Source organism: Orycteropus afer, unplaced genomic scaffold (assembly GCF_000298275.1).
Source record: "Orycteropus afer afer isolate SDZICR_OR568_19922 unplaced genomic scaffold, OryAfe1.0 scaffold00094, whole genome shotgun sequence".
In the NCBI taxonomy this organism is placed as follows: Eukaryota; Metazoa; Chordata; class Mammalia; order Tubulidentata; family Orycteropodidae; genus Orycteropus; species Orycteropus afer.
In genome coordinates, this window is record NW_006921681.1 from 3,183,869 (window position 1) to 3,198,447 (window position 14,579).

At 39.6% G+C, this 14,579-nt stretch overlaps 1 protein-coding gene across 1 annotated transcript in view; it reads left to right on the plus strand.

The window, feature by feature from the left end:
- Nucleotides 1-14,579, plus strand: part of PER3 (period circadian regulator 3) — a 91,356-nt gene that overhangs the window by 13,355 nt on the left and 63,422 nt on the right. The window contains exons 3-7 of the mRNA XM_042781180.1: nt 860-911; nt 2,464-2,606; nt 5,691-5,769; nt 8,431-8,537; nt 8,765-8,921. Of these exons, the coding sequence (XP_042637114.1) occupies nt 860-911; nt 2,464-2,606; nt 5,691-5,769; nt 8,431-8,537; nt 8,765-8,921 (538 nt within the window). The remainder of the gene's footprint in view (nt 1-859; nt 912-2,463; nt 2,607-5,690; nt 5,770-8,430; nt 8,538-8,764; nt 8,922-14,579) is intronic.

Below are 14,579 nucleotides of genomic sequence, written 5' to 3' on the forward strand. Positions count from 1 at the left end.
TATCTTCTGTGTCTGTGTTAATTGGTTTCCCTTTTCTTTGTTGAAGAGGGTCTGTGCAATCCTTCTGCCTAGTCCGCCATCTTGCCCCGCCTCCAAGAGTTTGTTTTACATTCAATGTTACGTGTGCATTTAGTTTCACTCCCCATTTACCATGCCCAACCTAACCTAGTCTCTTCCTCTCCCTGCCCAGTAACCCTCCGCCCGTGCCCCTCATAGTTATGCACTCCTGTTTGTCTTGCATTTCTTCCGTGTGAATGTTGCCCCTCTGGTGCCCCATGGTTTATTGCTCCAAGGGATGTATTTCCATAGAGTATGTGGGTGCATCACCCTGGGTTGAGTGGTCTGCATGTACATCTTATTAACTATTGGGCTGAGAGCCAGCCCCTGGGAGTGAGTTTTATTCCAGGCCCAGAATGTATCCCTGGGCCGTAGTATTGGGGGTCTTACCAGACTCCATTTGACCAGTAATTCTGGTCATTATTGAGTTTTTGGATTTTGTTCCATGTTTTTCCTCCCATTCTATCGAGGATCTCCAGATTTGATCCTTTCCTGAGTGGTTGGCATTGGTAGCCGGGCACCATCTAGTTCTTTTGGTCTCGAGGGCCATTGTGTCCTAGGGCTGATTGTTTCCAAATGCCCTTGTTTCTTTTATGCACTCTTCTTTGCTTCCAACGCTAAGAGACCATTAGGTGCATCTTAGATGGCCGCTTGAAAGCTTTTAAGACCCCAGTCGCTACTCACCAATGTAGGATGAAGAACAAGACTTTTATGTATTTTGTTGTGCCAATTGAGTCTGATGTCCCCCAGTACTATGGTCCTTCTCTGGGAGAGGTGATTGACAGTTTGTCTCTGTCCGCAGCAACCTCACAGGATGAATTTACTCCAGTGAAATCATTTTTCTGCCGGATTCGGTAAGTATTGGAGTTCATAGCTGCCCAAGACAGTGCACTGTATTCTAATTTTACTTAGCGGTTATTTCTTTTTTGTTGTTGTTGTTTGTTTGTTTTCAATTAAGTTCATTTGCAGATACAGAAGATTAGACTGAGATCTTGCCACAAAAAATTTGTGTTTCGATTGAAGAGAAGTTACATATACTCAGAGGAAAATTAAATAATAAAGCAATAGGAGAAAAGAGTAAAAAGCTGATTGTTTAACTTAGGGGTGAGAATCACTGGGTGTTAAGGATGCTTTAAAATGACCATTGTTGTGACAATTCTGTTTTTGATTGCTTTTTGGTTTTCAGTTACAGTTTATTAACATTTTTATATTTATGAGAAGAATTTAAATAGTTCAGAAACAGTGAATGAGAAGAAAACGGACCAAAACTGTAACCGTTGTTGCTTTAGAGTAGCATTACTAGTGACTTTTTTCTCTCTTCTGAGATGACTGTAAATATATTAGTCTTACTTTGAAAGTAAAAAGAAAATATTTTCAGAGGACAATATGATTGTTATTAACTGTAGAGATATTTAGAGAAGAGAAAACTTCTTGTCCTGGCTTAGTCAGAGACACCATGGGATTTGTCAGAAGACTCTCTGGGCCTCTATGGGGATAAACCGGGTGATGAGCTTTGGGGTGAGCAGAGCATGCCTTCTGGGAATTCTCTGAGTGTGAGAAGGTGAGAGTGAGAAGGTGGCACTCCCTCTGTGCCAGGGCCCAGCTTGCTGGGCTGCAGTGTAGCCCCCGCTTTCTTCCTGGTGGACTGGAGCATACCTCTATTTGGCCGGTGCCTTTATGGAGTGCTGGACCCTGTGTAGGGCATATGCCAGTCAAGGGGGTTGTTGAAGCTGAGACTAACTTAGTTCTTTGAAAGAGAAAGTATAGGGTGGAGTGTTTGGGAGAGTGATCAGGGTCCGTGAGGGGAAAGGATTGATCCAGTTTCCAGTCTTGTGGCACTTGAGTCAGGTGAGAAGATAAGAGAGATGGTTCTGCCTGTCCTTCTTCTGTAAGTGGAAGCATCTTAGTGGTAGTTTAGGGCCTGGTGGTCAAGACAAAGGTGTGAATGACCTTCACACTCAAAATCATCAAAATAGAACCTATTCAATGCGCAGTAATCAAGGAATGATTGTCCTTGGGTTTTGGGGAACATTTAAAGCAATATATCCCTTCTATTGAAAACAAAGGAGCTCTGGTGGCATAGTGTCTGAGGCATTTGACTGCTAACCAGAAGGCTGGTGGGTCAAACCCATCAGCCTCTTCTTGGAAGGAAGGTTGGGCAATCTACTTCCGTAGTGATACTGCCTCAGAAACCCAAGGAGGGTTCGCTGTGAGTCAGATCTGACTCAACAGCAGTGAGTTTATTTATTTATTTATTTATTTATTTATTTTAAACAAAAGTGCTTAACTATTTTAGATTTGGATAGGTCTCTCTTGGAAATTACCAATAAAACATTTTCCCAGCCTTACTTTACACTGGGCCCAATGAGTGCCTTGGGACCAGTCCTAATTGTTTAATTTCTTCAGTGGTGGTAAAGGCAGAAAACAAGAAAAGAACTACTGCCCATTCCGGATCATCCCCTATTTGATTCACGTGCACAGTCCCATCCAGCCAGGAGCTGAGCCCAGCTGTCTAATGCTGGTTGAGAAGATTCGCTCTGGTTATGAAGGTGAGTCAGGAGTCTGCTTTCTGATAAAGATGTAGAAGTGCCAGCACAGCAGACAGGAACCTGAGAGAGCCTGTTCGGGTGTCATCACAGAACCAGAAGACTGCATGAGCCTTCACATTGTCCCCTGAATGCCTTGTTGTTCTTGTTATGTGCCATCGAGTTGGACCCGACTCATAGCGACCCCTCCTTGGATTTCCGAGGAGGTATCACTACAGAAGTAGATTGCCAACCTTCCTTCCGAGGAGTGGCTGGTGCCTTAGGGATTGTAGTTTATTCTTATTTTTAATTGTCTTTTGGTGAAAGTTTACAGAGCAAATTTGTTTCCCAATTGACAATTTGTATATAAATGTTTCATGACATTGGATTCACTGTAAGCTGTCAGCAGTCTCCACATTTCCGCCCTAGGTTCCTTGTTTCCTTTGTCTGAATTTTCTACCCTTTCCTGCCTTCTTATCTTTGCTTTTGGGAAAATGTTGTCCTTTTAATCATGTATAATTGATTGTTCTAAGGAACATGTTCCTCTTGGGTGTTATAGTTTATTTTGGGGGCCTGTCTATTGTTTGGCTAAAAGGTGGTCTTTGGGAATGCCTTCAGTTCCAGGTGAGAAAGGGTGTCTTAGGGCCATAGTCTTGGGTTCCTCTAGTCTCTGTCAGACCAGTAAATCTGATCATTTTTGTGAATTTTATTTTTTGTTCTACATTGTTCTGTCTGGGACTCTCTATTGTGATATCCAATCAGAGTGGCTAGTTATTGGTAGCTGGGCACCATCTAGTTCTTCTGGTCTCGAGATCGTGTAGGCTGTGGTTTGTGTGGTCCGTTCGTCCTTTGGATTAATTGCTCCCTTGAGTCTTTGGTTTTCCTCACTCTCCTCTGGTCAGACAGGAAGAGACCAATAGTTGTATCTTAGATGGTCGCTAATAAGCTTTTAAGATCCCAGGCGCTACTCACCAAAGACAGTAGAGAACATTATCTTCATAGACTGTGTTGTGCCAGTTGATGTAGATGTTCTCCAAATCTATGGTCCTTCACCTTTGGACTCAGGAACTTCATCCTGTAAGGTTTTTGGTTATTTCTGAGAAGGTTCCATTGACTGTCCCCCTTGTGTGCTCTGTTGTCCATATTAATATACATGTAGCCTCTACAGTTATGTTTGTGGAAATACCCACAACCAAACCTATTACAGGTTGGTGTGCTCTCTCATACCCTCCCATGTTTCTTTAGCATACCTATCTACCTATGTGTCTATTCTTAAATTACTGTTTGTTAATACTATTATTGCTGGATTGTCTATGTTACAGTAATTACTGTATTTGTCCTTTATTCTGGAGTTCTTCTCAGTGTCTTCCTGAATGCTCTAGGCATTTTTAACTAATTTTTACCATGTTGAGCTACTAACTGAGTGGTTGGAGGGTCAAATCCATCCTGAGGTACCTGAGAAGAAAGGCCTGCCAATCTACTTCTGAAAAATCATCTATTGAAAGCCCTGTGGAGCACAGTTCTACTCTGACATACATGGGGTTACTATGAGTTGGGGTTAACTCAACAGCAACTGGTAATTCTGTTTACTGATCTTGACTTTCTGGGCAGTCAACAGTCATCTCCTTTAAGGACGGCCTGGCCTAATGGTCTGAGCGTGGGACGTGGTAACAGATAGGCATTCCTCTAACTCGTTCTTTCTTGATGACCTGTTGTGTGGCCTTTTGCTTGTGGCTTATTTGAAATAATAGTATTGAAAGTGTTTCATGGAGAGGTCACAAGAGTGAATTAATGTTTTTAAAGTGTGTTGAACCCTTCTGAGTAAAAAGTATAGTTCATCTATTCTAATGGCAGAACTACATTTCTAAATTCTTATATTAATACATAGCAGCTTGCATTCATGATTTGAAATTATAGTCAGTAATTTCAGACACATATGCTTTCCTAAAATTACCACCCCATGCAGAAATCACACAATAAAAACCACAGGGCTTATGGAACAGATGTGTTTAGGGGCACAGCACTCAATGTGTCAGTGACACAATGGAAAAAAAAATGAGGTAGGTTCAACAATTAACTTTAAAACAAAGATGAGAATGTCAGGGGGCAAGGAAACTAAGATTGATGGAACCAGAACAACTAGAATGGAAATGATGAGACTGTTGATACACTATGAAGAAGGTAACCAAGGTCACTGGATAACTGGAATAGAAATTGTTGAATGGGAACCTGAACTGCTATCTAAACCTTCACCAAAAACAGTAAAATGTTATTTAAAAAATAAATACAAAAAAAAAAAAGATAGAAATCTAATAAAAGTGATAACACAGTTTTATATACATTAAATGCTTAAGAAATAATAAAAACTACAATAAATGTGTTACTCTACCTTTAAAAAGACGTGAAGTGTGTTTGTGGAAGTGGGTGCTGGGAGGGTTGGAGCTTGTGAGTTATTGTGAGTGGTGGCAGGAGGTTATCTGAAATCAGGTGGAAAGTTCTAACCCCAGATGCAGATAGGTGGGGCTCATAGCACATGTGGTGGGGCTGAGGTAGAGGGTAGATGTTTGAAGCTTGTGTATGTGTGTGTTTTGCATATTCCTAAGCAGTTCTGTGTGGATGCTACTTTCTGCCTGCACCTAGTGTTTCTTGCAGTTGTGCATAAGCACACACAAAATACATATTAGCATCAGCTTATTCCCTAGTATGTCAGTCACTTTGGAGCATATTTGCATTTTTAAAACAAGCATTATAGCAGTGTGACTTGTATCAGTTTTATTACACAAATAAAAAATTTCCATAGAGTAGTAAGTGATGTCTCAGACCCTTTTGTGTGTTTAGTTATGGACAACCAGTAAATGTGACTAACCTCATAGTCTTGGACTTTAATTTACTTCAGCTTTGACTTTAATTGTGATGAGAAGACTAGCTACTCTGTGTGCAAGACTTTTTTCTCTGTTAAAAATTCAAACGTAATAATGAAAATTGTCAATTCTAGTTTGGCTGCTCTAAAGCCAGTCTTGTAACTGAAATTTCTACTATTTAAGATAGAGATTTTGTTTGCCTTTTTATGTGTTGTGGTTACCTTTAAATGGGTTTGTGTTTTTTTAGCTCCTCGAATCCCAGTGGATAAAAGAATTTTTACCACAACACATACCCCAGGGTGTGTTTTTCTTGAAGTAGATGAAAGGTAAGACTTCTTTAAGTCTAAAAGAAGTTTGTTCCTGGAAATAAGTAAAAAAATATGAAGAAGCTTATATCATGTTTACATACCTCTATAGGAGCTTTGGTGATGTAGAGGAGCTCTGGTAGCATAATACCTAAGGCATTTGACTGCAATCAGAAGGCTGGCGGTTCAAACCCACCAGCCACTCCTCAAAATGAAGGTTGGGCAATCTACTTCCATTGTGATACTGCCTCGGAAAGCCAAGGAGGGGTTGCTAAGAGTCAGATCCGACTCCACAGCAGTGGTTGCGTTATAGTATATAGAGGAGCCTTGTTGGCACAATGGTTAAAGCAATTGGCTGTTAATCAAAAGGTTGGCAGTTCAAACCCACCAGCCACTCTGCAGGAGAAACATGAGGCATTCTGCTCCCATAAAGATTACAGCTTTGGAAACCCTGGAGGGCCGTTCTATTCTGTCTGGTTGCTATGAGTTGAAATCCACTCAGTGGCAGTGGGTTTGGTTTGGTTTTATAGTACAGGTGTATATGCGTCATTTAATGTCCATTTTATGTTCATGGCCCCATAAAGATTTTTTTTTTTAAGGGGAAAGTAGCTCTCCTTTTGTTTATTGTTTCCCCCTAATGCTTTTAAAGACCCCAAACCCACACTCTTTCAGCACTGGACCATGGGTTGGAGGCAGGCAATACAGAGGACATGGCTCTGAGTGGAAGGCTCTCAGGCTTTGTCAGGCAGGACTGCCTCTGCTCTCAGCCACATGGAACAGTGGGCAGGGCAGGGGGCACTCTGTTCCCTCCTCGCTTGCTGCTTGCTTCCTCTCGCTCCACTCCTATCACTGTCCTCTCAGCTGCCCCTGCTACCAGCACCCTTTCCACTGACCTGCTGAAGCAGCAGCAGCAGCAGTGGAGGCAGCGGCAACAAGGACAACTGGAAGCAATCTCCTATGTTTGTACAACATTCAAATCACGTAACGTCCTATACGTAACATATATTGTGGACATTAAGCAACACATATCTGTATATAGCTGACATCTGTCCATTTCCTATTTGGTTTTTGTTAATGACATTGAAATTTGTGTTGTATAAATTTTGCACGTACAGGAAATATTTTGCATATTCACGTTATGCTGTTAAGAATAATTTACAATTTCTCTTAGTTGATTTCACAGCAGTCTGTTGGGGGTTATTCCTTTTTGCAGAAGAAGGCAAGCAATTTGGTCCGATTTGCTGAGTTCACATGTCACTGCCATTGAGTTGTTTCTGACCCATAGTGACCTCCATTGGGTTTCCAAGGCAGTAAATCTTCAGGAAGTAGTTGCCCCATCATCCTTCTGTGGAGCAGGTGGTAGCTTTGAACCGCCAACCTTCTGGTTAGCAGTCAGATGCCTTAGGCACTGTATCACTAGAGCTCCTTTATGTAATTTACCTCAGACTGGGGCAGAGACATTGGTCTTCTGTCTCCTACTCCAGTGTCATTTGCACTAAATCAGTAGTTCCCAAACTGGTGTATGAGGAAATCTTTATCATTATGAAATGAGGGGTGGAGGGGAAGCAAAAAAGGAAGAAAAAAGAAAAATAAGGGCAGATTTTTTCGTAAAGCTAAATTTATTTAATATAAAGGATTGTTCTTTCATTTGAACTTAAATACTTCCTAATTTTTTCCTGATGTTACAGTAGTCTTTCTTATTTAAAACAATGTAGTGAGATTGAATAGTAGTTGTTGTTTATTTTTGTCCTTTTATTATCTTTATTTGGGAAAATAAAACATTGGTATCACCACATCAGTGCCTCTAGTTTTTCTCTACATTGATGTTAAAATTTTACTTATTGATGAAATCTAAAAATCTGGGGGCCAGTATAACATCTGAAAATGGGTTTGTTTATTTAATAGCAGTTACCCTGAAACTAAGCAGCAACTCTTGAGACACTTTGTATACTGTAATCGTACTTTCAGCTAAATACAACCCTGAAGATTTCTTTAATTTATTATTTTAGAAAGTACAGTGGATTTTAATGCATGGAACATTTTTGTGGAGTCAGTTTTTTCTAAGTATTTTTAGTATCTTTTTTTTCTAGGTTTCCTATGAACTTTTATCCTGAAAATATTGTTGGGTACTAGTTGTCCATCTATTTGATACTTGTTGGGGGATACTCTTTTGTTTTTATCCTTTTAATCACACTGTATAAATTTGTAGCCTGTGTTACTCATTCAGCAGCATAAGAATTTTTCTGTGTTGTGGTGTGATCTTTGTAGACTTTTGAAATAGACAGTGGTTTCAAATTTGGCAGGGTGTCAGAGTCCTCTGAAGTTGTTGAAAATGCAGATTCCCACCTCTCCTCCCAGAGGTTCTGAATTTAGTAAGACTGTGAATCTGTTTTTTAGCAAATTCTCTAGATGATTTTGATGCTACATGCCAGGAGACCACCATTTTCCCACGTAGAGGCACTTAAGTAGTTTGCAGTTTTTTTTGCTTTTATAAACACTGTAATGTACATCTTTTGTATAAAGATTTTTTTATTTGGAATTAGTAAAAAAAAAAAAAAAGTATTAAAGTATATGTTTCAAAAAGTACATGATGAGTCTAACATGCTTCCACTAGTAAGAAGGCCCTAAAGAGATCTCTTGCATCTTTGATTTGTGATGATACATTGTGTCTCTGTATCCCAGAGCCGTGCCTTTGCTGGGTTACCTACCTCAGGATCTGATTGGAACATCTATCTTAACATATTTGCACCCAGAAGATCGCTCCCTGATGGTTGCGATTCACCAAAAAGGTAAGGACTTACTCCTTTATTGGCAAAAACCTTTTTATCATTGGTCTGTTCTGATTTTCCATTTAATTTCTCATGATACTAATCATTAGAGCATCACCTTTAACCAGGTAAGCAATGTATTGAAACTGCCAAAACAATTTTTTTTTTTCAGTTTTGAGATACTAAAAAAAAAAAAAATCAATTTCTTTGTTAAATAAGTTCTGCTTTTGTCTTGTTATTTTATGTAGTCTTGAAGTATGCTGGCCAGCCTCCCTTTGAGCATTCACCTGTTAGATTTTGTACTCAGAATGGAGATTATGTTGTACTGGATTCCAGCTGGTCCAGCTTTGTGAACCCATGGAGCCGAAAGGTTTCTTTCATACTTGGTCGGCATAAAGTTCGAACGTAAGTCAATCAGTATTCAGATTTTCTAAAAATTCCTTTTTACCAAATAATATTTCTTAACCCATTGGCTCCCCTTTGAGTCAGTTGGTATATAAATAAAATACAGTTTTTCTCAGTGCTTTTGGAAGATTTGGCAGTGTGTATGTATTAAGAATCTTAAATATGAAAAGCATTGTTAAAAAAAGACATGCTTTGCAACATTATTTAATCATAACTACAGATTTAAAATAGATTAAGTGTCCATCTTAACCATCTTTAAGTAAACTCTGGAGTATTTTTTAACATATGATTATATTGGCCAATAAAAATTTTCACAGGGATTATATAAATGGGAAAATGTTTGATACATTTAATATAAAAAGAAACACAAAATTACTTATACCCTCTGATTATAATTATGTTTAAAATACACATTCAGTCACAAACTATGGCATAGAAGGAAAAAGATTAGAAGGAAATAAATCAATATAAATTTGAATTATATATAAATCATGGGACGATGGAGGAATTTTTTTTCTACCTTTTGTGTATTAAAATTCTCTTTAGTGAGCATGTAGAACTTTTTTATCAGGCTTCTTTTGTCAAATGCCCCTTATATATGTCTATTTTATTAAATGCTGGTTTTTAAAATTAGATTCTTTAAGATCTCTTCCCCTGCGGCATGGCTATTTGAGTGCTGTTGCCTGTCTGTAGAGCAGAATCATGTGAATTGGATGTGAACAACCTAGCTCACCACTCTTGTAGCCTAAAATACTCCTGTTGTTGTTGTTGTTATATGCCGTCGAGTCGGACCCGACTCATAGCGACCCCTCCTTGGGTTTCCGAGGTGGTATCACTACAGAAGTAGATTGCCCAACCTTCCTTCCAAGGAGTGCCTGGTGGGTTTGAACCTCCAGCTTTCTGGTTAGCGGTCAAGTGCCTTAGGCACTATGCTACCAGAGCTCCTAAAATACTCCTAGTCAATTCAATACCTTGTAATTTTGGTCCACTCTGAATCTGTAAATTTTAGACCTGGCCATAAGTTTTCTTATGGTGTTCTTAAATCTTCAGTATCATGTTGAGATTGAGAAACTATTTGTATTTTGTTATTGCAGTGTTGTCCACCACTCGTCTGTCAGTTTGTCATACTATGGTGGCTTGCGTGTTGCTGTGAGGCTGGAGGCTATGCCACTGGTATTTCAAATGCCAGCAGGGTCACCCATGGTGGACAGGTTTCAATGGAGCTCCCAGACTAAGACAGACTCTGAAGAAGGAAGGGGCCATCCACTTCTCAGAGAATTCGCCAGTGAAAACCTTATGAATAGCAATGAAACACTGTCTGATATATTACTTTATGGATAGCTCTGAAACATTGTCTTATATAGTGCCAGAAGATGAGGCCCTTAGGTTGGAAGGCACTCAAAGTATGACTGGGCAAGAGCCACCTCCTCAGAGTAGAGTTGATCTTAATGAAATGGATGGAGTAAAGTTTTGGGGACCTCCATTTGCTGACGGTTATGACTCAAAATGGGAAGGAACAACTGCAAACATCCATTAAGATCAGAACATGAAATGTATGAAATACGAATCTAGGAAAATTGAAAGTTGTCAAAAATGAGATGGAACACATAAAGATTGATATCCTAGGCATTAGTGAACTGAAATGGACTGGTTTGGGCCATTTATAATCAGACAATCATATGATCTACTATGCCAGGAATGACAAATTGAGAAACAGTGGCATGGCATTCTCTATCATGAAGAATGTTTGAAGATCTGACCTGAAGTACAGTGCTGTCACTGATAGGATAATATCCATGCACCTACCAGGAAGACTAGTTAATACTACTATTATTCAAATTTATGCACCAGCCACTAAAGCTAAAGATGAGGAAATTGAAGATTTTTATGAACTTCTGCAATCTGAAATTGAACAAGCATGCAATCATGATGTATTGATTATTACTGATGATTGGAGTGCAAAAGTTGGAAACAAAGAAGAATCACCGATAGTTGGAAAATATGGCCTTGGTGATAGAAATGATGCTGGAGATCGATCGCATGATAGAATTTTTTTTAAGACTTACTCATTGCAAACACCTTTTTCAACAACCTAAACAGCAGCTATACATATGGACCTCACTAGATGGAGTACACAGGAACCATATCAACTACATCTGTGGAAAGAGGCAATGGAGAAGCTCAATATCTTCAGCCAAAACAAGGCTAGGAGCTGACTGTGGAATGGACCATCAACTGCTCATATGCAAGTTCAACTTGAAGTTGAAGACAATGAAAACAAGTCCATGAGAGCCAAAATAAGACCTTGAGCATATCCCTCCTGAATTTGGAGACCATCTAAAGAATAGATTTGACACATTGAACACCAGTGACTGAAAATCAGAGGAATTGTGAGATGACATCAAGAACATCATCTATAAAGAAAGCAAAAGGTCACTAAAAAGACAGGAAAGAAAGAAAAGACCAAAATGCATGTCAGAAGAGACTCTGAAACTTGCCCTTGAATGGAGAGTGGCTAAAGCAAATGGAAGAAATAACAACATAAAAGAGCTGAAGAGAAAATTTCAAAGAGCAGCTCAAGAAGACAAAGTCAGTTATTATAATGAGATGTGAAAAGACCTGGAGTTAGAAAACCAAAAGGGAAGAACTGCTCAGCATTTCTCAAGCTGAAAGACCTAAAGAAGAAATTCAAGCCTCCAGTTGCAATATTGAAAGATTCTATGGGAAAAATATTGAATGATGCAGGAAGCATCAAAAGAAGATATAATACTCAGAATCACTGTACAAAAAAGAATTGGTCGATGTTCATCCATTTCAGGAGATGGTGTATGATCAAGAACCAATGGTATTAAGGGAGAAGTTGCTGCACTGAAGGAGTTGGTGAAGAACAAGCCTCCAGGAATCGACAGAATACCCATTGAGATGTTTTAACAAACAGATGCTGTGCTGGAGGTGCTCACTTAGCTATGCCAAGAAATTTGGAAGATAGCTACCTGGCCAACTGACAGGAAGAGATCCATATTTGTACCCATTCCAAAAAAGGTGATCTCACAGAATGTGGAAATTATCAAACAATATCATTAATATCACATGTAAGTAAAATTTTGCTGAAGATGATTCAAAAACGGTTGCAGCAGTATATTGTCAGAGAACTTCCAGAAATGCAGGCTAGATTCAGAAGAGGATGTGGTATGAGGGATATCATTGCTGATGTCAGATGGATCTTAGCTGAAAGCAAAGAATACCGGAAAGATGTTTACTTGTATTTTTCTGACTATGCAAAAGCATTTGATTGATCATAACAAATTATGGATAACATTGGGAAGAATGGGAATTCCAAAACACTTAATTGTGCTCATGAGGAACCTTACATAGACCAGAAATCTGTCGTTCGAACAGAACAAGAGGATACTGTAAGGTTTAATATCAAGAAGTGTGTGCATCAGGTTTGTGTCCTTTCACCATACTTACTCACTTTGTATGCTGAACACGTAGTCCAGAAAACTGGACTGTATGAAGAACATGGCATCAGGATTAGAGGAAGACTCATTAACAACCTGCAGTATGCAAATAACACAGCCTTCCTTGCTGAAAGTGAAGATGGCTTGAAGCACTTACAGATGAAGATTAAAGACTACAGTTTACAATATGGATTACACTTCAGCGTAAAGAAAACAAAAATCCTCACAACTGGACCAATAAGCAGCATCATGATAAGTGAAGAATAGATTGAAGTTTTCAGAGATTTCATATTACTTAGATCCATAGTCAATATCAGTGAAAGGAAGCAGCAGTTAAGAAATCAGACAAAATATTGCCCTGGGCAAATCTGCTGCAAAAGACCTCTTTAAAGTGCTGCAAAACAAAGATGTCTCTTTGAAGACTAAGGTACGCCTAACCCAAGCCATGGCATTTTCAGTCACCTCATATTCATGTGAAAGCTGGACAGTGAGTAAGGAAGACCCAAGAAGAGTCAGTGCTTTTAAGTTGTGGTGTTGGTAAAGAATACTGAAAGTACCATGGACTGCCAGAAGAACAAACAAATCTGCCCTGGAAGAAGTGCAGCCAGAATGTTCCTCGGAAGTGAGAATGGCAAGACTTCTTCATCTCACCTGCTTTGGTCATGTTGTCAGAAGGGACCAGTCCTTGGAGAAGGATATCATGCTTGGTAAAATAGAGGGTCAGCAAAAAAGGGAAGACCCTCAACGAGGTGGATTGACACAGTGGGTACAACAGTGGGCTCAGGTCTAGCAAGGACTGTGAGGCTGGCGCAGGGCTGGGCAGTATTTTGTTTTGCTGTACGTAGGGTCAGTATGGGTCAGAGCTGACTCGATACCATCTAGATACAACAACGACGACATGCAATGTTGTGTACATAAATATCAAACTAAGACAACTGCTCTACCAGTATTGTTACTGTTGGGTACCATTGAATCAATTCTGAGTCACAGCAGCCCCACATGACAGAGTTGAACTGCCATAGGGTTTTCTAGGTTATAATCTTTATAGGAGCAGATCACCAGGTGTTTTGTTTCTCCCACAAAGCCACTACTGGGTGAGTTAGAAATGCCAACCTTTTGGTTAGTAGCTGCGTGCTTAACCATTGTGCTACAGAGTCTACCAGTAGGACATATTTTATCATACATCATTTTATTACAATGGAAACAGTGTATGTCCATTGTAAGCACAGGTCCCTCACCTCTGTAACTCCAGGGTTTGGCCTCTCAGCAGAGCAGGTCTGGACCCTTATGAAAGAAATGGGCTGCATGCTACCCTAACTCATGAGACTGGTTTGTGTTGGAAAACTAATAATTAAGAAATACGATATTTTTTTCCCTCCAATAAGGAAATGAAAGTAAAACCAGATGGTTTCTTAGTGAGAATATAGGATCACCCAGGGCAGGCAAGATTCTCCACAGGACATCCATGTGGGTGTTTGTTGAGTAGCCTACGCGCCTCCCACAGTCAGTGTTGGAGATGTGTTCCAGATGGTCCTTTCACTTCTCTGACTAAATATATATGAAATTACTTGACATATAATGAATACTCAGAATTTTCCCAGTATTTTAAAAATTACACAAATATTTATATCTCAAGTCCCTGGATTATGTGAGGGAAAGAGCCTAGAGTCTAGTGGATTCTTGCTCATAAAACAATAATTGTCCATCATATTTGTAAAATCGTTTTAATGCATTTATCCCTTCAAATAAGTATTTATGAATTGCCTACTCTGTGTCAGGCATGGTGTGAGACATTGGGAATGAGAAGGTAAAATAGGTCACCTCTTCACTCTCTTGGAACCCACAGTGTAGTGGAGAGAGGCAGCAAAAATAAATGGCACTGGTGTATCAGCTGGAGTTTTGGGAAGTATGACAACTGTGAAATGAGAAAAGACTAGGAGCATGCCTAGCAAGGGATCATACCACATGATATCTTTGGATCTTTCCCAACAACTCTGTAGGTGGGTTAGGTACTATTGTCTCTCATCTTACAGAGAAAATCCATACTCGGTGAAACAAGGTAACTTGGCTAGAGATCTCTTGGAGTGGAGGCTAGAATCAGGCTTGCTTTCTTAGTCCTAGTCCTGTTCCCTTTACATACAAAGCTGCTCTAATGCTTCACAGCATGTTCGCCACTGTTTGATGAAGGCTGTTTTCC